Genomic DNA, 21,789 nt, shown 5'->3' with positions numbered 1-21,789 from the left:
AAAATGGGTCAAAGAATTCTTTACCTTGAAATGAGATACAGTCTAAAGATACAATTTATACTGAAAACATTTAACTGGACTGCTATTTATTAAATAATTTCTGAATGGCTTCATATTTAATGTTTGGAGAATAGCAAATTAGTAATAATTTTATATCATAAAATATTATTCAATGATTAAAACATGGTTACAATAATTTTGTAATATTTAATAATATTTTAATAAACATTTTTAGATGAGAATCTATGTGAAAAACAGAATTGCACATACAACATGATTGCAACTATGTTAAAAATTACAGTTAGAAAAAGGAAAAGAAAACGTAATACTGAAATGTTAGCAGTGATTATCTTTCTGAAGTAAATAAGGTGATTTTTCAAAATTTTATCATAATTTTCTAAGTTTTCTGTAATGAGTATATATTATTTTCATAATCACAAAAATAAATAAACAAATAAAACAATGGTGATACAATTGTTATCAGGCTTCCCTGGTGACTCAGCAGTAGAGAATTCACCTGCAATGCAGGAGATGCAGGTTCAACCCCTAGCCAGGAAGATCCCCTAGAGAAGGAAGAGGCAACCCACTCCAGTGTTCTTGCCTGGACAATCCCATGGACAAGAGCAGCCTGGCAGGCTACAGTTCTGGGGCTGCAAAAGAGTTGGACACAACTAAGCAACTAAAACTACAATAACAACAATTGTTCTTTGGTAATCTTGATAACCAATGTATGGAGGTAAGCGCAGGGCCACTGAAATTTTATCTCCTATTCTGAGTTTCTCTTTACTCATTCTGCTGCTTCTGCTGCTACTGCTTCTAAGTCGCTTCAGTCGTGTCCGACTCTGTGTGGCATAGACGGCAGCCCCCCAGGCTCCCCGGTCCCTGGGATTCTCCAGGCAAGAACACTGGAGTGGGTTGCCATTTCCTTCTCCAATGCATGAAAGTGAAAAGTGAATGTGCTCAGTCATGTCCGACTCTTAGCAGCCCCATGGACTGCACCCCACCAGGCTCCTCCGTCCATGGGATTTTCCAGGCAAGAGTACTGGAGTAGGGTACCATTACTCATTCTAGAACAGTGCTAATCACTACCAAGTAACTGAGTGAACATTACAATCAAAAGTATCATTCAAATAAAATATTTTTTGAATACAGTATTTCTGTTAATTTATTAACATAACAAAACTGTCTATCTGAAAGAATTTGTACCAGTGTCCTACTAGGTCTTTGAAGAAAAAAAAAAATGTGTTAACACTCCCTTATGTGACCATCACACTAAACGAGAGTTATATGTATATCTACTTGTTATTTAGTACCTGGAACAAGGCACAGGCTTGAAGGGAAGATAGTTTCATCTCACCCATAATGTATCTATGCCAAATGAGCCTTTCAAAGATGTTAAAATTATGTAACAAACCATAATATTGGTCTCTAGATCACTTTTCTGATAGTCTGTTTGGGCAAATCAAAAAGAAGCACCTATTTGCGAACTCTGACATTGAGAGACATTGAGTAAGTGGACTATACTTCTCAGGACAAGGAAAGAGACAACAAAACCTTTTCTAAGTCATGTACAGATGTGAGAGTTGGACAACAAAAAAGGCTAAGCATGGAAGAATTGATGCTTTCCAACTATGGTGCTGGAGAAGACTCTTGAGAGTCCTTTGGACAGCAAGGAGATCAACTAGTCAATCCTAAAGGAAATCAACTCGGAATATTCATTAGAAGGATTGATGCTGAAGCTCCAATACTTTGGCCACCTGATGCGAAGAGCCGACTTATTGGAAAAGACCCTGATGCTGGGAAAGATTGAAAGCAGGAGAAGAAGAGGGTGACAGAGGATGAGACGGTTGGATGGCATCACTGACTCGATGCACAGGAATTGGCACAAACTCCGGGAGGAAGTGAAGGACACAGAAGCCTGGCATGCTGCAGTTCATGGGGTCGCAAAGAGTCAGACATGACTTACCAATTGAATAACAACAACAACAAAGACTTAACAGTGCGAAAATAAAGAGATATTATTTCAAGCAAAGAGATGTCTAGTGGAGTGATTAAAGTATGTCATACTAATTGGCCCTAAGGCAACTGGTATCCTAATAAGTTGTTTTTTTCCAAAGTACATTTACAAAACGTTTTCCCCCATGTCCAAATTAAACTTGAGCCATCTCAGTTCCCCTCCTTGAATTCCCTCCCACATCACTGCTTGTATCCTCTTTCTCTGTTTTTTCAAATAAAAAGATTTGAATTCTGATACCTCTTATTTCCTGTACCACTCACCTGGCCTGCCACTCTCAGTCATACTTCCCTCTGGAATCTAGGTTAGCAAGGCATATGGATGTGTAAACATGGAACAGTAATGGAGTGTGATAAAAGTTAGTTAGAGGAAGTCCATGGCATTATCACTAAGGAAGTGCCCCCAACCCAGAAATCAGATTTGGCAGGGGTGGTGATGTCATGAAGGACAGAGGTGTTACTATCATCTATCCATGGGAGTGGGGTTCATCTTAGGGTCTGGATTATATTCCTTTGAGCCTACTATGCCTACTACTGTGATCTGTAGATTTCAGATGTTGACAATATTTTTTACGTGAATATTTTACATGAGGAACAAATGCCACCTAGATAGCAATATAATGCAATGCCAGAAATATAACTACAATGCTAACAAACAAGCATTTCCTGTAGTTCCAATCTGTGTTCACGACTGTCAGGTGCTGTGGGCAAGTTACGCAAAGCATAAAACATCACCTTTGCTCTTTAAGAACCCAAAGGGCAGACCAGTTACTTCTTAGGAACTAGCTGATAATCAGAAAATTTCTCAAGTTAATAATGTAATTACCTTAGGGAGCCTACTTCAGGCATTTTTGGTATGATATATGGAACCAGAGTGGGATGGCCAAATAGCCTTCTTCAAATTGACCAAAGTAAGGATGGGGACAAGCCAGAGTGAATTGAAAGTCTACGTGGAAGCATCAGGAACATAGCAGCAATAACACTTGCTCTTTCTGTGAAATTCACTGTATTACTGAGAGATCTAGAAATACTGCTGAATATCGTGATCATATTTGAAAAAATAGGACATGGGCTCTCACTGCAGCTTCTCTGGTTTTAATGGAAATAAGCACTAAGACTGAGATTATCAGAGCCCACAGCAAGAAGTGAGCTAAGACTCTGTAATGTTGTTGCATCCCCACGCCCAGACTCACCACAATGCTGTCACTTACCTGTGTGTTTGTACGTCACAGCCCCTGCGACAACATCTTCCTGAGAGAATTGATGTACCCTGACCCCAGCTCTCCTTACGGTCCCATGCTGAGGTTCTCCAACAATCATGAACATCAGTTTCAAATCATCACTGTCCAAGTCAGTAGCAAAAATGTATTCAGAAGTGATGACCACCTCTTCACCCTCGGAGCAATGCATCATGGGAATGAGGTCCGCCTTTAGCACTGGTGGTTCATCATTTACAGGGAACACCTAAGCAAGGGGACGTGAAAAATACATGTTTCTGAGAAAAAGAAAGCAATGACAAATTGTCCAACTGGTAATTCATTGCTCATAATTGGAATAACAGACTTTTTCAGTCTTCCAGACACACAAAACAATAGCTATGGAATTTGGCCAAGCTGTTTGTATCTTTTAATTTTCCCCATATGAACCATCTTGGAAGAAATGACCCATATGAGAGACATTTAAGGTAGGAATGGGGGAGTATGGTTATGGTTTGGGACCCAAAGCTCTCGTTTGTTTCTAGACAGACAAAAAATAAATGTAATATAAAGCGTCTGTCACCCAAGCCCCTATCCTCCTCTGTCCAATCCATGCATATTCTGGAGGAAATCTAGTCCTTGTGGTCTGAGCATTTACATTTACCACATCAAAGTTATTTATATTTCAAATTACTTGGTGATTACAAAACTCCTTTCCTTTCAACTTCCTGCCACCCAGGAAGTTTCTCTGGATATATAATAAGTAGCAGCTGCATTTCAAACATTTTGAGTTAATTCTAAAACTCCATAACCGTTAAATCAGTACCAGTTTTCAACATGGTAATACATTTTTTCTCACTGTCATTAAAATAAAACCCTTAAGTAGAAAGGAAAGAAAAGCAACATGAGATTGCAGAGACTGTCCAAAATTTTAAAAGATTTTGTATAAATTTGAAAAGTAGGCTTTCTAAATAGGAATAAAGGACAGTCCTCCTCTGAGTTCACAACCACAACTCGGTGTATGCTGCACATTTATTTATCAAGTCTGGCCTGTGAATACCCTCAACCCTTTATTTCCTTCCCTCACACTTCAACCAATGTGATCTTTTTAAAAAATTATTATTTTTTATTTTCTCTATGCTGGGTCTTTTTTGCAGCACATGGACTTCAGTAGTTGCCGTGTGTGAGCTTTGTTGCCCCACGGCATGTGGGATCTTTTCCCTTTCCTCTTCCACTTTCATCAAGAGGCTTTTTAGTTCCTCTTCACTTTCTGCCATAACGGTAGTGTCATCTGCATATCTGAGGTTATTGATATTTCTCCCAGCAATCTTCATTCCAGCTTGTGCTTCATCCAGCCCAACATTTCACATGATGTACTCTGCATATAAGTTAAATAAGCAGAGTGACAATATACAGCCTTGACGTACTCCTTTCCCAGTTTGGAACCAGTCCGTTTTTCCATGTCTGGTTCTAACTATTGCTTCCTGACCTGCATACAGGTTTCTCAGGAGGCAGGAAAGGTGGTCTATTATTCCCATCTCTTTAAGAATTTTCTACAGTTTGTTGTGATCCACACAAAGACTTTGGCATAGTCAATAAAGCCAAAAGGAACAGACCAAGTAAATGGCTATCCAAAGATGGCATACAGGTATTATATTATGAGAAGCTGGCAGATCATGGAGGACTTCTCTGAGAGCCATTAGGTCCCAACTTTTTTGTAGTAGAGATATTATGTTATTCATTTCTATATTCCCAGGCTGAGCACAGTGCCTATAATATATATCTTATTCAATGAGTTTCTTCCGCTGACATACAGTAAGGAAGTAAGACAGGAAAAGGAGCATAGTCCAAGTTCAAAGTGAGAAAATCTGAGTTGATGGGTGAATGACAAGACAAAGCTAGAGTGAAAACATCTTTAATTTCAGAGGTATACTGGAATATTCAGAGGCTAAAGTCATGATACCTGGGGCTTACATTAAAATAATTCAGCAAAGAGAAAATAAATGAAGGAAATATGGTAAAATGATAGCAATTATTAAGATGAGGTGATTGATATATGGGACTTTATTATGATATTCTCTCTACTTTGACACCACCCTTATGGCAAAAAGTGAAGAAGAACTAAAGAGCCTCTTGATGAAAGTGAAAGAGGAGAGTGAAAAACTTGGCTTTAAACTCAACATTCAGAAAACTAAGATCATGGCACCTGGTCCCATCCCTTCATGGCAAATAGATGGGCAAACAATGTAAACAGTAAGAGACTTTATTTTTAGGGGTTCCAAAATCACTGAAGATGGTGACTTGCAGCCATGAAATTAAAAGACGCCTGCTCCTTGGAAGAAAAGTGAAGACCAACCTAGACAGCATATCAGAAAGCAGAGACATTACTTTGCTGACAAAGGTCCATCTAGTCAAAGCTATGGTTTTTCCAGTAGTTATGTATCCATGTGAGAGTTGCACCATAAAGAAAGCTGAGTGCTGAAGAATAGATGCTTTTGAACTGTGGTGTTGGAGAAGACTCTTTTTTTTTTTTTTAATTTATTTATTTATTTTTACTTTACAATTCTGTATTGGTTTTGGCATACATTGACATGAATCCACCACGGGTGTACATGCGTTCCCAAACATGAACCCCCCTCCCACTCCCCTCCCCACAACATCTCTCTGGGTCATCCCCGCGTACCAGCCCCAAGCATGCCATATCCTGCATCGGACATAGACTGGCAATTCGATTCTTACATGATATTATACATGTTTCAATGCCGTTCTCCCAAATCATCTCACCCTCTCCCTCTCCCACTGAGTCCAAAAGTCTGCTATACACATCTGTGTCTTTTTTGCTGTCCTGCATACAGGGTCATCATTGCCATCTTTCTAAATTCCATATATATGTGTTAGTATACTGTATTGGTGTTTTTCTTTCTGGCTTACTTCACTCTGTACAATAGGCTCCAGTTTCATCCATCTCATCAGAACTGATTCAAATGTATTCTTTTTAATGGCTGAGTAATACTCCACTGTGTATATGTACCACAGCTTTCTCATCCATTCATCTGCTGATGGACATCTAGGTTGCCTCCATGTCCTGGCTATTATAAACAATGCTGCGATGAACATTGGGGTACATGTGTCTCTTTCAATTCTGGTTTCCTCCGTGTGTATGCCCAGCAGTGGGATTGCTGGGCCATAAGGCAGTTCTATTTGCAATTTTTTAAGGAATCTCCACACTGTTCTCCATAGTGGCTGTACTAGTTTGCATTCCCACCAACAGTGTAGGAGGGTTCCCTTCTGGAGAAGACTCTTGAGAGTCCCTTGGACAGCAAGGAGATCCAATCAGTCAATCTTAAAAGAAATCAGTCCTGAATATTCATTGGAAGGACTGATGCTGAAGCTGAAACTCCAAAATACTATTGACACCTGATGCAAAGAACTGACTCATTTGAAAAGACTCTGATGATGGGAAAGACTGAAGGCTGGAGGAGAAGGGGACAACTGAAGATGAGATGGTTGGATGGTATTACCAACTCGATGGACATGAGTTTGAGCAAGCTCTGGGAGTTGGTAATGGACAGGGAAGCCTGGTGTGCTGCAGTCCACGGGGTCACAAAGAGTTGGAGAGGACTGAGCAACTGAGCTGAACAGAACTGATGTGGGATCTTAGCTCCCTAACCATGTCCCCTGCATTGCAAGGCAGATTCTTAACCACTGAACTACCAGGGAAGTCCCCAGTGTGATCTTTTTAAAATGCGGCTGTGCATAGGTGCATGTGCATGGCTAGTCATGCCTGACTCTTTGTGACCCCATGGACTGTCGCCCACCAGGCTCCTCTGTCCACGGAATTTTCCAGGCAAAAATACTAGAGTGGGTTGACATTTCCTACTCCAGGGTATCTTCTTGATCCAGGGATGGAACCCGAGTCTCCTGCATGGGAAGGCAACAACTTAACCACTGGACCACCAGAGATGTCCCCAGACAGAATCTTTATCACTGAAACTTCACTGGCTTCCTAGGGACTTTCCTGGGGTATCTGACCTTATCTTATACAATGGGGTGCCTTTGTCATTCCATCCCATGCCACTGTTATCCTCAAGACACTGTGTTCCACTCACATCAGGTCTTTGTTCCATCTTTGCATCCTCACCCTGTTCCTTGCCTGGTATGTTCTCCCCTAACTTTTTATTTGGCTTCCTCTATGTTTAGGTTCCATATGGATTTCTCCAGGAAAACTTCTTGACAACTGAGACTCACTTAGAAACTTTCTTCATTTACCCTCTTTTAGTACCCTGTTTGGAGAAGGCAATGGCACCCCACTCCAGTACTCTTGCCTGGAAAATCCCATGGATGGAGGAGCCTGGTGGGCTGCAGTCCATGGGGTCGTGAAGAGTTGAACACGACTGAGCAACTTCACTTTCACTTTTCACTCTCATGCATTGAAGGAAGTGGCAACCCACTCCAGTGTTCTTGCCTGGAGAATTCCAGGGACAGAGGAGCCTGGTGGGCTGCCATCCCTGGGGTCGCACAGAGTCAGACACGACTGAAGCGATTTAGCAGTAGCAGCAGTAGTAGTACCCTGTTGACTTGTAGAACACATCCATATTTTAACTAATTATTTCAGTGATAATCGGTTTAAAGCCTGCCTTCTTCCCTTGCCCATAAGCTCCACAAGAAGAGAAAGTATATTTGTCTTGTTCATCATCATAGCCCAAGCATTCAGCATAGGACCTGGCATATAGATGGCACTTATTAGGCATTAAGGGGATAAATGAATGTACAAATCTAACTATGTATGTATGCCCTGGTCACTCTGCTATTTAAACAAGCTAACAACTCTACAACAGATATACATGAAATTATGTTGACACTTTCCTTTAACAGGTAGAGAATAGAGTGATAAGCCCAGGCTTATTTATTTAATTAAAGGTAGAAAAAGCATGCAATATTCCATCCCATTTTCTATTGGCTTATTAAGGGACAATATCTCTGTTCAAGTCTTCAAAGGAGGTTGAGTGAAGACCCTCTTTATTATTGTTTTTGACCCCATCTGATTAATCTCACTAACACATTCATGACAATCACCTTACAGCAGTTCACAAAATAGCCTCAGCTTTCAAACGCATAAAAGTCCAAAGGTGATAGAATTAAAAACACTTCTCCTGGATGAAAAAAAAAAATCATATAAAATTGTCCTCAAATTGCCCAAACTTCTGATTGGCTTTCAAAGCACATGCTCTTTTCTCTAAAAAATAACACAAACAAATTCTTTTCCTCAAGTAAGTGAGTGAATAAGTGAAGTCGCTCAGTCGTGTCCAACTCTTTGCGACCCCGTGGACTGTAGCCTACCAGGCATGTCCGTCCATGGGATTCTCCAGGCAGGAATACTGGAATGGGTTACCATTTCCTTCTCCAGGGGATCTTCCCAACCCAGGCATCGAACCCAGGCCTCCTGCATTGGAGGCAGATGCTTTAACCTCTGAGCCACCAGGGAACAGCTTATTGTCATTGATAAAAGATAGTCACGGACAGAAGATAGAGTTGGGATTTTCACCAGAAATTTTCTTGATATGTAAAAGTCCACCAGTAAAGAAAACTCACCTTTGTGAAGCTGAAATGACACGCTTCTTTTCACCTAGGTTTAAGACCATCATGAGAACCAAGTGGGAAAATGAAAGGAAGGGACTGTGCATTGAAGCTGGCACGCATAAGTGCCCCTGAATTACAGTCACCTGTAATTCCCTGTGGCAGTTGTGAAGAAGAAAGAGCACTGCCCTGATGACCTGTGCAGAGCTCAGCCCAACATGGTCAAGTTAATGGCTTTCGACAAGTCATTGAACTTTTTCAGACCTTTGCTATAAAATAAAGATAATTCCTTTCCTGTGTACTTTTAAAAAGACTAGATGGGTGTGATCATTCTAAATTAATTATTCACTGTAAAATATCTTGCAAATACATTATTATGACCTTTAACAATAATTTCATACCATGAAGATCTGACCAACTGTAACAGAAATAGAATTTGGTACAGTAAGAATAATTAGAGGGTCTTTAAGAAGCATGGTAAGTCTTCTGCAGACTCCTTTGTCATTAACTACAAATATCTGCATAACCTGTGAGTTATGTTTGTGGACGTGGATAGTCACTCAACAAAGAAACTCGGGGGTTCCCATCAGGCCTTTGAGCATGAACTCAACCTTTATGTGCAGATTTTCCTTTATTTGTCAAAAGGGGGAAATTAATCATCTCAAACAAGCCAGGGGAATGTACAGTACAGGAATTCACAAAAACTCACATTGTACATGCAGATATGGCTCCTAGCAACAGGAAAAACCCCCATGATGCTAGCCTAACCCATCCAACTGCTAAATAAATATTTTTGAATGTTACAGGTCAAAAATATTGGAAATAATTTATATAAGGAACCAATTGCTTCTTCAATTAAGTCTCTGAGTCTGAGGGCAGAGCATTTCTATCTTTAAATGGACTGTAGTGAGAAACCAGTATGCCCATTTCACCAATATATTTTTGCTCTCTATTGTCTGTTCTGATACATTCCAAGACATAAACAGGCACCTTCTTGCTTTGGTGTCGATGTATCTTCATTTCTATCAGAGACCCTAAGAAGATTCCAAACCCCAAACTTTGTTTCTATATAAACCAAGGAGGAAACTTACTACCTACCTCGACGTGTAGAACATACTCAGCTGCATTTGTGCCATCTGTGACCTGCAGCAGTATGTCATCCTGAAGTTCCTCAGCTCCATCATGCTGGTATCTGTGGGGATGACAGTTGTCACTAATCACTCAAGGCCACAGTGAGAGTGCACTGAGATTGTCACAAGAGCTCTTCCATGGTTTGGGCCCTATGTTCAGTCAAATAAATATATAACCAAAATCCCAGTATAATCTCGAAGTCACTTACATAAATATTCAAGCATCCTTGATGGCAAAATTGCTCCACCTGAGAAAAATGTGTTCTGTGCATTCATAACTTGTCCCCAAATCAAAAAGCAGCCCTTTACGTTGTCACTGTGAAAATGGGAAGCAGTGGATATGGCTCTGCCTACATACAGAAAACACTGCCTGGGGCCGAGGGCACCCTGAGACTGAGCAGTGACAGGCAGAAGTGGGACAATGAGTGGGTTTTGGTGATTCTCCCTCCTCCCCCACTTTTAGGGCTAATCCTTCTGTGCGCTGAATCAGTTTAGCTCTGCCCTGAAACCTCATCTATGGATTACTCACTACCTCTCTCTTGCCATTTCCCTCTGGCCAATGACTAGGTCTTTCCCTCTCAACCTAAGAAGATTCTTGAATCTCTTCAGACTTAAAAATATTTTTTTCTTGATCTATTCTTGACACTACTTTCTTTTCATTCTCCAGTCAAGTTTCTTAAAGTAATTGTCTAATTCTAGGCTTTCCATTCACTCTCTAGTCTACTGTAGTGATACACTGTAGTTTTAAATAATTGTTGAACTGAGCCACATGTCTGATACTGACTCAGTCACGCACCAGTTAGGGATTCAATCCCAGTGGTGGAGAAAGCCCACTTCCAACCTCCAGTTTCCCTCCCAACACTGCCTCCTATGCTTTATTTTGTCATGCTCCCTGATCAAAAGTAGACTGACGTGTGATAATGTGCTAATTCAAATAAATTTAACCATGCCATTATCCTTAAAGGGCCAAATAGGGCTAGGAGTACACATTCCAAAGTATGGCAATGGAATCAAACAGAACTTCCTTTAAAACCAGACTCCTCCTCAAACTTGCTAAGTGACCTTAGTTAACCTCTTTGTGCCTTAGTTAACTCAACTATAATGTGGGAACAGAACCATCTACCTTATCAGGTTTGGTTGCTGTGAAGTTTAATGAACAAAATATAATTGCAAGCCTCTAGAAGAATGCTTGAACTATAGCTCAAGAATGCTTGAACTATGTGCTGGCAAAATTGATACCTTTTCTCTATCCATCATTCATTCCCTAGAAAGAATTACCTGAACAGAACTCTCTTTCTAACGGTAGGAAAGAGCTGAGATCTTGGGGTGGGGAGAGAGAAAATTTTAATGAAAATAAGAGTAGTGAAAAGAGCCTAAGATACTGGAAGCTGTAAATAAAACAGTGTAACTAAACTTCTGGATGAAAATGCTCCTCCTGTACACAAATCCCCCTTAGTCAATTTCCAAATGCAAAACTAAGCATTTGAGGCCTATACTTTATCAAAAAGACCAAAATTCTAGTTTGCCCAACTTGAATTTGTATAAGTGAGAGATTAACCAGTATGTCTGTCTACCTGACAACTGCTTTTGAGTATCTTGCATTATTTTACAGAGAAAGCGTTTTACTAGCTTTTTTTCTTTTTTAAGTGTCTTACATAATGACATTAGGCAGAGGAAAGGAACATCCTCAAGGTGAAGGGAACTGTTAACACTATAGGCCCACTACAGCGCTAAGAAGCAGGGATTACTCCGTCCCTGACAATAAGACGCCCAAGCACTAGTCTGTGTCCTGCCTACCTAATCTACCCTACTCATTTGCCTGCAAATCACCTCCCCAGTAGAATGGATTAAAAAGTCACACTAAAGACATCAATCAACAGAATTCTATCCCAGAATTTCCGGCGTTATGCAGTTGGCTTTTCTGAAAGCCAAATTCAGTTATGTAGATTAGCCTTACAGATTAGCTCAGACTCAATTCATCTAGTTTGACCGCTACCCTTTGTGATATATGCTGTTGCAGCAAATTTAATATTCGTAGCAATTCAATTTTTGTTGTTCAAATATTCATAATATCATTCTCATCAGTACAGCAAGCCAGAGGGGAAGAAAATGTCTGGAGGGAAAACTAAAGGGTTGTTATTTCTAGTGTTCAACTGCCCCTTGAATGTATTAGGTGGCATGTTGCTACTCCTGCAAGAATTGAATAAACTTCTTACACTGCCTCACAATTTATTCAAATGGGAGCCAAAGCATGTAAAACAAAGAATCCAGGAAACGTTCTAACCTAAGTTTTAAGGCCTGGAGGTCTCCCCAAGAAAACGTGGCCCCTGTGTTTAGAGGGAATCCATCTAGCTCCACCGTTCCATGCTGAGGCAGACTCTGCAAGGAGAGGTGGACGTTGTCTGGTTCGGTGTCCTCGTCAGAAATCAGGACATGCTCTGTGCTGATGACACACTGACCTCCCTCAACCACTCTCAGAGGTTTGGTAAACACCTAGAAAGAAGGAAGAAACATTTAAGGCCTTGTTCATGAGGTGTACCTGAAAACAGAACTCATGAAAGCAACAGAAAACTTCCAGCATCATCTTTACATGTCAATCCAACTTTCAAGAATGTTCTAAAGGGGACAAATTCATAGTTGAACATCTTGGCTAAATGCTTTCAGTTCTAAACATTGATGGACACAAAGAAACAAGGCAGATCTAGAAACCTGAAAGCATCTACATTTCATTGATCTCAGATCCTGAATAGATCTGAGCAATCAGATCTATCAGCAGCAATCAGATTTATCATCAGTGTATGAGATTTAAACTATGTATGTAAAGTAAGAAAATAACATTCCTCATCATGTCTGTATCTATCATTGCTTGGCACATATGTACCTTAATTTACAAAATGAACAAAACCTATATTAAATTTCCTGAAGGAAAGAATCCATGTTTTCTTATACCCTAAAAATTCTTAAAGACTTGAGTAACTGATTGGAGCATTTAAGCATTAGGGTAGTGAGCATTTTAGAGATGGAAGTAGAACAGGGAAACTGAAGACTGGAAACTGAAGAATTCACAGGAAATAGATTCATTCAAACATTAGACTTAAATATTAAAGCCATAAAGATAATTTTCTATAATAGAAAAAACCCACTGCTCAATAAAAATTAGCTTGAAAGTAAAAAGCAAGTTTGAACAACTGGGGATATTTATCATTACTTTGGCAGCTGGCAAGAAGTGTTCCAGGGTCAAACACAACCTGAAAATAGTCACATATTAATATAATATCTTCACCTTGGAGGTTTATGAGACTCATAATCATATTCATGCTCTGAGATACTAGAGTAGGAAAATCTGTTAACTTTATTTAATCTACTATTTTCTCAAATTTGTATTACCACACAGAATCAAAAACAAGTTGATACAAGTCATGGGCTTTGAAGGCTCCTCACAAACAGTCTGGGATGACTGCTCTGCTAATGTGAGGACACAATGTTCTCCAAGGAAGCAGCAGTTTCTTCAGAGCAGCTGCCACCCCTAGAAAGGAGAGGTTTTCCCAAGGAGAGATCTTGAAAAGGGGGTTGGGAGTGAAAAGGGGACAAGAAATGGGCAGAGGAAAGGGAAGTGAGCAAGAAATCACAGCGTCCACGTACAACCCTGCTCCATCCTCCCAGCCACCCACAGCTGCCCCACGGGCAGCCCTGGGGGTCATAGAAATAATGACACCAAGCTCCCTGGGACGGCTGCCTTGTATTCTTTAATAGACAACTTCTTTCAGCAAAGCAGAACATAAAGTAAGAGCCTTTTCTCCCTACAACCACTCACTCCTACCTTTCCCAAGAGCCTTACTCTCATTTGCCACACCTACATTTTCACTGATTGTAGGAGAAGGAAATAAAAGGAGCTCACATTTAAAGAAGGTTATTATCACTGAAACATGGTCCATGTATGCCAGCCTCATTTTGTCCTGAGTTACATCAGTTAAGATCCCAAGATGCTAAGTTTCAAGGAATATACTTTGCCTCATTCAGTGATTTTTAAATACATATGGTTTTAGAACAACTTTCAAAGACTAAAAGCATAAGGCTAACTTACTCCCACTTTTTCATCATTCACCTTCCAGCCCCTCCCTTAACCCAGTGTTTAGGTTTCTGGAACTTCAGGTCAGTACGGCATCAAGATTCTCTCATGGTGTCACTCAATCTAGCAGTCTGTGGATTTTTAACATCAGGGAACAGCTCCCACGACCATTTTCATGGAGAAGACTCATTTAATTTTACTTCTATTGTATTATTCTCAGTTCTCTATGGTACTATTTCATTTGTCTCATACACTGTAGAAAAACTACAGAAGCTCCTATGCCTCTTGAGCCCCAAGTCCTCGTAACAATTCCATTTACCTTCAGATGACAGAGGTAACTATTCACTTCACTCTTTCTGTTGGTTTCCCCCCTCTTCCCAACAGATCATCTTTCTCTAGCAAGAGGTTTGGATATTTTACATAAAAAAATGACTTCTCTGTGATTGTTCTGGAAAACATGGTAGCTTCTTTGGATGCTGTGCTATTTCAGTGCATGCATCTCATACGCAGAAAAGGATGATCTGAATAATATCTAATCAAATTCACAGACATTCAAAACTGTATTTTCAACATGGAATATGATCTGGTCCCCAGCAGGGAAGGAGACAGAGAATCCAGCTTAGATTATTTTGTGTGACCTCTTGGGGGGCCTATCTTCTACCAAAACTTGCAAGCTCAGAGGCCTGAGGGGTCAGGCCAGTGAGGTAAATGAGTGGCTTGAGCTGGATGGATACTTCGGTGACTGGGGAACATGCCCTGTCCAGCTGCTGCAGAGTAGGGATGGGGTAAGCTGCAGAAGCCAGAAATCCGGAAACAAACACAGAATGATTTTATTGAGATCATTCACACACCATACAATTTACCTCTTGAAGGTGTAAAAGACAATGTCTTTTAGTATTTTCACATATTCAAAGTTATATAACCATTATCATCAAGTTTGGAATATTTTCACACACAAAAAAAATAACCCTGTCTTTATTAGCAATTACTCCCTATTTCCCCACAATCCTTCCCACTCCCACCCTCCCATTTCCCCCCTTGCAGTCTTATGCTGTGCTGTGTCTCTGCCCATGGGATTCTCCAGGCAAGAATGGTAGAGTGGGTTGCCATGCCCTCCTCCAAGGAATCTTCCCAACCCAGGGATCAAACCCAGGTCTCCCAAATTATAGGCAGATTTTTCACTGTCTGAGCCACCAGGGAAACCCAAGGGTTAGGGTTAGGGTTAGGATAGCTGGAGTGGGTAGCCTATTCCTTCTCCAGGGGGACTTACCGACCCAGGAATCGAACCAGGGTCTCTTGCATTACAGGCGGATTCTTTACCAGCTGAGCTACCCTGAAAGCCCCCTGGCAGTCCTAAGCAACCACTAATCTACTTTCTTCTCCTATAGACTTGCCTATCCTGGATCTTTCATATAAATGGATTTGTACAACATGTGGTATTCTGTGACTGGATACTTGTCTTTGAAATAATGTTTTCCAAGTTCAACCAATTGGTAGCACATATTAGTACTTTATTCCTTTACGTTGAGGACTGATATTCCAATGTATGGATCGCCACATTTCATCTATCCTTTCAACAGCTAACAAAAATTTGGGCAATTCATTACTTTCAACTATCATTTAGACTCATCAGAACAGTTATACAGGATGGATAAGTGCCTCAGTCCTCAGCGTGAGACTTCTGCCACACAACTTTGGGCAGGTGCAGAGATGATGAGGAGAGCCCAGGAAAGGAGGAATCCAGGCTTCCCTGGTTTCATTTCAGGTGGGGGCCTGGGAAGGTCAGTCATCCCTCTCTCCTTAGGGATGTCACATGGGTGCATTCTAGTCCCCGGTGGTTTCTAATGAATGGGTAATCATACTTTGTCTTTCCACTTATGAGGGAAGAAAAACAAGCCTAGGAACAGCCACACTCATTAGCCCTAGCACTCTGATGGCGGGGAGACAGGTGGGGAACAAACTCTCATGATGAATCCTAGGCCTGAAGATAAGATGCGCAAGGTAGCAGCGCCTTTGTGGTCTGGTTTTAATGAGAGACCCAGGTGCTTTAAAGCTTACACAAACATGAGAGAGTGGAACAGGACAGGATGCAAGGGTCCATCTTAATTCATTTCGGAAAATTAAAGCGCTTATTTAGATGACAGAGCAGCATAGCTAGTCTGTGGGGAGAGCAAATAAGCCTCTCTGGTTGCTAAGAGACTCCTAATTTAATCTCCTTCCCCTGATCAACACGTGAAACTCAGTAAAAAGGAAAGGAAATGAAAGAGATTTTGACAAAGCTTTGAAAATCATGCCAAATGATTTTCATGCCAAATAAAGCAACTGGAAAATCTCACCTCTTAGATAGAAAGTCCCATAGGAGGTGAACGACTCCCCTCCCCATGCTTGTGTTCCCTACACTGTAGTTGGAAAATAGAAAAGTCCTTGGAAACAGCCTAAAGAGAAGTGAGCATTTCGAGTAAGTCTTTAAAAACTTACCTTAGGTCCTCCGTCCTCTTCATCCTTCGTATCAAGCATGATACCTACCTTTGGGGCCTGATTGTCCACGGGAAGAATCGTGATGTTAAAGCAGATCCCATACAGCGTCCCACCGTGCTGGTTACTGACGGAAAAGGCAAACTGGACGTGTCTTGGATGCGGACCTACATCTTGCATGGGTGGCATGTAGGCCACTTTCATATGGTTCACAGCGTGCTGCAAAGCAAATCAAGATGGACACGTGGGTACCGACTGCCAGGATCAGAGACATTTAAAGACCTGGGGCTAAGAGATTCATCAGGTTAGCTTAATATGTAACATTGCAAACACTCCCATCATCAATTTGAAGATTCTACAAAGCTCTATCTTACAAATCACATTTTCTAAAAATGGGAGGAAAAAGAACAAAGAAATTAAGAAACTATGCCAAGTGCTTAAAGTCGGCCAACTCTATAAAAGACAGGAACCTTGAATTTCAGCCCTCCTCCACCATGAAGGAGCTGTGTGACACTGATCAAGCTACTTAAACTTGTGAGGCCCACGCGCCCTGGAGCCCGAGCTCCACAATAAGAGAAGCCACTGCAATGAGAAGCCTGTGCACCCCAACTAGAGAGCAGCCCCTGCTCACCACAAAGAGAGAAAAGCCTGTGCAGCCACGAAGTTCAGCACAGCCAAGAGTAAGTAATTAAATAAATAACGTGATGAGGCCCCTGTTTCCTTATCTATAAAATAAATAAGGTAACAAAATAATGGAACTCATCATGAGGGTTGCCATATTCATTTACCACTTCTAACTACCATGGGGTCACAAAGAGTTAGACATGATTTAGAGATTGCACAACAAACTACAGTGAGATTCAACATATTGAAGCTTAAACCTGAGGTGTAGCTGCTGCCTAAGCACTCATTATTACTGTGACCCCACTCAGGTCTTCAGAATATAGAACCATAGGAGTAGGGAGAAGGTTAAGGAAGGATTCTGGAAAGCGGTAGTATTATGGGTTGAATTCTGTCCCCCATACACACAAAAAAAGATATGCTGATGATCTAAACCCCAGCACCTCACCTATAACCTTGTTTAAAAATGGGTGTGGCAAAACTCACAATTAGTTAAGGTAAGGCTGTACTGGAATAAAGTGGCCCTTAATCCTACATAACTTGTGTCCTCATAAGAAGAGACATAGGGGGAACCCAGCTATGGGGTGACAGAAGCAGAGAGTGGAGTGATCATCTACAAGCCAAGGAATGCAAGATTCCCAGCAAACCACGAGTCACTGGGAAGAGAAAAGGGAAAAACACCCTCACCCCACCCATGAACAAGGTTTTGGAGGATGGTATCCCTGCTGACACCCTGACTTCTTCTCACCTCCAGAGCTATAAGACTATTCATCTCAGTCCTTTAAAGCCACCTAGTTTGTGGTCTTTGCCATAGCAGCCCTAGGAAACTAACATGTAGGTTATTAGATGAACTGAAATTGATGGAATAAAAACATATGCATCAGGTCCCTAAATCAGAGCCCTAAACCAGGAACCTAAGTTGATGCAAAAGGCTGTATTGAATTATAATGAGATTTTATTATACAAACATATTCAGCTGGATCAAGCATTTCCAAATACATGTCACTTGCTCAATGGAAATGTGCAAACAGAAAGAATATAGACATCAGGTATTTGTTGCTTGTGGTGGATGTCAAAGGCCAAAATTCTCAAGTAAAAAGCTAGGAGTACCAGAGCTTCTCAGAGGACACTTTCATGTGTTTGTCAGCATGAGCACAGCATCATACCTGAGTAAAATATTTTAACCCCGGAGCTGCAGGAGTCTTGGTTAGCCTTGGTATGCTGTCCACCATGAATAATTTCCCAGCATCTAAGTGTCTAAAGAAAAATACAAGAGAACACATCAGCTAATTTTCCAGGTAAAAATTAAGTCACACATTAGCCTGCAACCACATTTTCTAAAGCTAAAAGTGCTCACTGTCAGAAGAAATCAAATGTTCCATCTTTATAGTCTCTCTTTATATCCGGAGCAGGGACTTAAGATTTACTAGCCTTAAGTCTAGTATCATGAATGCCATTTTCATCATAACTATAAAAAGCATGTACAAAATTTCTGCTCTGACATGATGAAAGGGAACTTAACTACAATGAGATGCTGTTAGATACTCATCCTAAAAACATTTACTCACTCTCATTTAGTACATAATTAAAGCCTAAGCTATATTCATGGCACTTTCTGGATTGGAATCATAGAATATGACCACTTTTGTAGCCTGAGATATCTAAAAATAAAGCTATGGAGACTCAATAAATTGTACCTAAAAGAAAAAAGCATTCTCTTTAGAAAAAGGGATTAAAGACTGTTTTCAGCCTACTTAAGCTAAAGACACTACAAGTTGCAGGCCATTTACCTATTAACATAGCCTTTGAAGGAAGGCATGACAAGTTTGAGATTAGAATTAATGCTGACCTGAATATACGTTCATGTCTAACTAACAAAGCAAGCGAACTAAGGACTACACAGTGACACTTTCAACTCAATCCTCGAATACAACCTTCAACTAATAGCCCAAGTGATGACTTTTCATAGAGATACCTGCGGCTGGAGGAGAAAAATGGAGGAGCGGTTATTGTGTAGAGCAGCTCCCTGTCTTGTGATTCTGTATCTATAAAATGTAGATGTTTCTTAGTGATGTAGGCCACCTCCGTTTCCTTGACAACTAAATGCCGAGAAACTCCGGGAGCCTCTTTTGGAAGCTGGTCATCTACTGGAGTGATATGGATTGTCACCACCTGGAGAGAAATTATCTGTATCATTCATTTGAAATACCAAAAGGACACCAGAAAAAAGGCACTCCACTATCATCCAATCAACTATGATTTTCAAAAATTTTATAATACACGTCCAGCGAAAAAGTTCAGGAGCTATTAACAGCACGAGCTAAAGATGGATCATTCTCCATCCATTTTTCACTGTATCTTGAGAATACAATTGTCACAATTACATTTAGTGCAGTCCCGAGTGCTATCAAATGGGCATACAATGCACAAAATATATTCCTGGTTTTATGTTTTGTTGTTGTTGCTCAGTCACTGTCTTTTCTAACTGTTTGTGACCCCAGTGACTGTAGCGTGCCAGGCTCCTCTATCCTCCACTACCTCCAGGAATTTGCTCCGATTCATGTCCATTGAGTCTGTGATGCCATCTAACCATCTCATCCTATGCCAGCCTCTTTTCCTTTTGCCTTCAGTCTTTCCCAGAATCAGGGTCTTTTCCAATGAGTCAGTTTTTCTCATCAGGTGGCCAAAGTAGTGGGCCTTCAACTTAAGTAACAGACCTTCCAGTAAATATCCAGCGTTGATGTCCTTTAGATTCACTGGTTTGATCTCCTTGCAGACCAAGGGACTCTCAAGAGTCTCCTCCAGCACCACAGTTTGAAAGCATCAGGTTTTACTTTTACATCTCTCTTTACCAACAGCCTGGTCTTTCTCTTCCTCCTTCCACTCTGTCATAATTCTTGGAAACCTTGACGTAACTCTTGGTTCCTCTTTTTCTACCCACATAGAACACATCACTAAGTCCTAGAGTTTGTATTTATAAATTTTTCGAAACAGTGACCACACCCTCCTCCCCAGCTGTCAGCCCCACTATTCCTGATCTTGCTCCAGCCTGCATAATTTCTTCCTTGTATCATCGTAACAGCTTTACATCAGCCCTAATTTCAATAGCTAATCTTGACTTTTCATACCTCTGGTCTTATCTTTTAAAAAAACACAAGTAAAATCAGGTTATTCACATCCTTAAAGATCTAAAAAAAGATACAAATGAAGTTATCTATAAAACAGAAATAGACCCACAGACATAGAAAACAAATTTATGGTTACCAAAGGGGAAAGGCAAGGGAAGGATAAATTAGGAGGCTGGGATGAACACATGTACACTACTACATGTAAAATAGATAACCCCCAAGGACCTGCTGTAGAGCACAGGGAACTATTCTCAATAGTTTTTAATCTATCCAGGAAAAGAATCTGAAAAAGAATACATGTGTGTGCTCAGTCATGTCCAACTGTGTGTGACCCATGGACTATAGCCTGCCAGACTCCTCTGTTCATGGGTTTCTCCCGGCAAGGATATTGGAGTGGTTTGCTATTTCCTCCACCAAGGGGTGTTCCCGACCCAGGGTCTGAACCCACGTCTCCTGTATCTTGTGCATTGGCAGGTGGATTCTTTACCCCTATGCCACCTGGGAAGCCCCTGAAAAAGAATATATATACATAAATATGTGTAACTGAATCACTTGTTGTATACCTGAAATTAACACAACACTTTAACTATACTTCAGTAAAATTTTTTAAAACAAGAAAGTAAAAAGGAAATCTTAAACAACCACCCAGGAGGGATAGAATTACTCAAACTCCCTAGCATGGTATTCAAGACCCTTCACAGTTTGGACACTTTTTAACTTTGCTTTTGCTACCTTTTAACATTAATCTAGCATCCTGCTTGCAGAAAGCAGACCCAGTCCTGGTTCTCAAACACACCTCTCTGCTCTGGACCATGTTTTCTTTAGTCTGGAATGCTCTTATCCTGTTTTCTCTACCAACTTGATTCTTTCATCCTCTTAAGGGCTCTTCTTGAAATGTTTTCCAGTTTCTCAGTTGGATTTCATTTTTCTCGAATTTTCATTATCTCTTGACAAACACTATAATTTCATTGTCTTGCATTATTAGTTTGTAGTTTACATGTCGTCTCTCCTAGACTGTAAGTTCCACAAGAGGAAGATCACAGTACAGTCCCACATGGAATGTGCCAGTGAATGGACAGTCCTGAGTATCCCACTTGGTAATTACCTATCTTGAACAAGTCATTCAACTTTTTCAAGTGTCCATTTTCTTATCTGTAAATTAGGCATAATATCAGCTCCACCACATCTAGCATGGTATTTTGTAGGTAGGAGGCACTTTATCATGTTTTCTCACTGAATGAGTCTACATATTTACTACTCCATTATGAAGTATTTCAATAATTAAAAACTAAACCCAGTTATCAAAATAATGGAACACAATGACAGTCATTTCTCTAGTTTCCTGGAATCTATGTCATGATTTTTTTTTTCCAATTACAGTTTTTTGCGAATCTACAAAGTTCAGAAATTCTCTATGGGACCTCCCAGTCATGGTGTGGATCAGTGAGGCTCCAGTTAATTGAAAAACTGGATTTAATAAGGAAACAATACTTATTGTGCATTCAAAGAGACCATTTTCTATGCAAATTTATTCTCTAGTGTGTTCTTTGTACAAAAAGAATGTACAAGCAATGCTTTTT

The 21,789-nt window shown here is 40.5% G+C and overlaps 1 protein-coding gene across 1 annotated transcript in view; it reads right to left on the bottom strand.

Annotated features, from left to right (window-relative positions):
* FREM1 (FRAS1 related extracellular matrix 1) overlaps positions 1-21,789 on the bottom strand; it is a 149,508-nt gene that overhangs the window by 82,748 nt on the left and 44,971 nt on the right. The window contains exons 10-15 of the mRNA XM_040240145.1: positions 19,057-19,253; positions 18,248-18,338; positions 16,512-16,679; positions 12,201-12,409; positions 9,885-9,978; positions 3,225-3,477 (exon numbers count right to left, since the gene is read on the bottom strand). Coding sequence (XP_040096079.1) covers positions 3,225-3,477; positions 9,885-9,978; positions 12,201-12,409; positions 16,512-16,679; positions 18,248-18,338; positions 19,057-19,253 — 1,012 coding nt within the window. The remainder of the gene's footprint in view (positions 1-3,224; positions 3,478-9,884; positions 9,979-12,200; positions 12,410-16,511; positions 16,680-18,247; positions 18,339-19,056; positions 19,254-21,789) is intronic.

The sequence above is a fragment of the Oryx dammah genome, unplaced genomic scaffold, assembly GCF_014754425.2.
Source record: "Oryx dammah isolate SB20612 unplaced genomic scaffold, SCBI_Odam_1.1 HiC_scaffold_1, whole genome shotgun sequence".
Lineage (NCBI taxonomy): Eukaryota > Metazoa > Chordata > Mammalia > Artiodactyla > Bovidae > Oryx > Oryx dammah.
The sequence above is the reverse complement of the archived record's forward strand: the minus strand, read 5'-3'. Positions and strand labels throughout refer to the sequence as shown.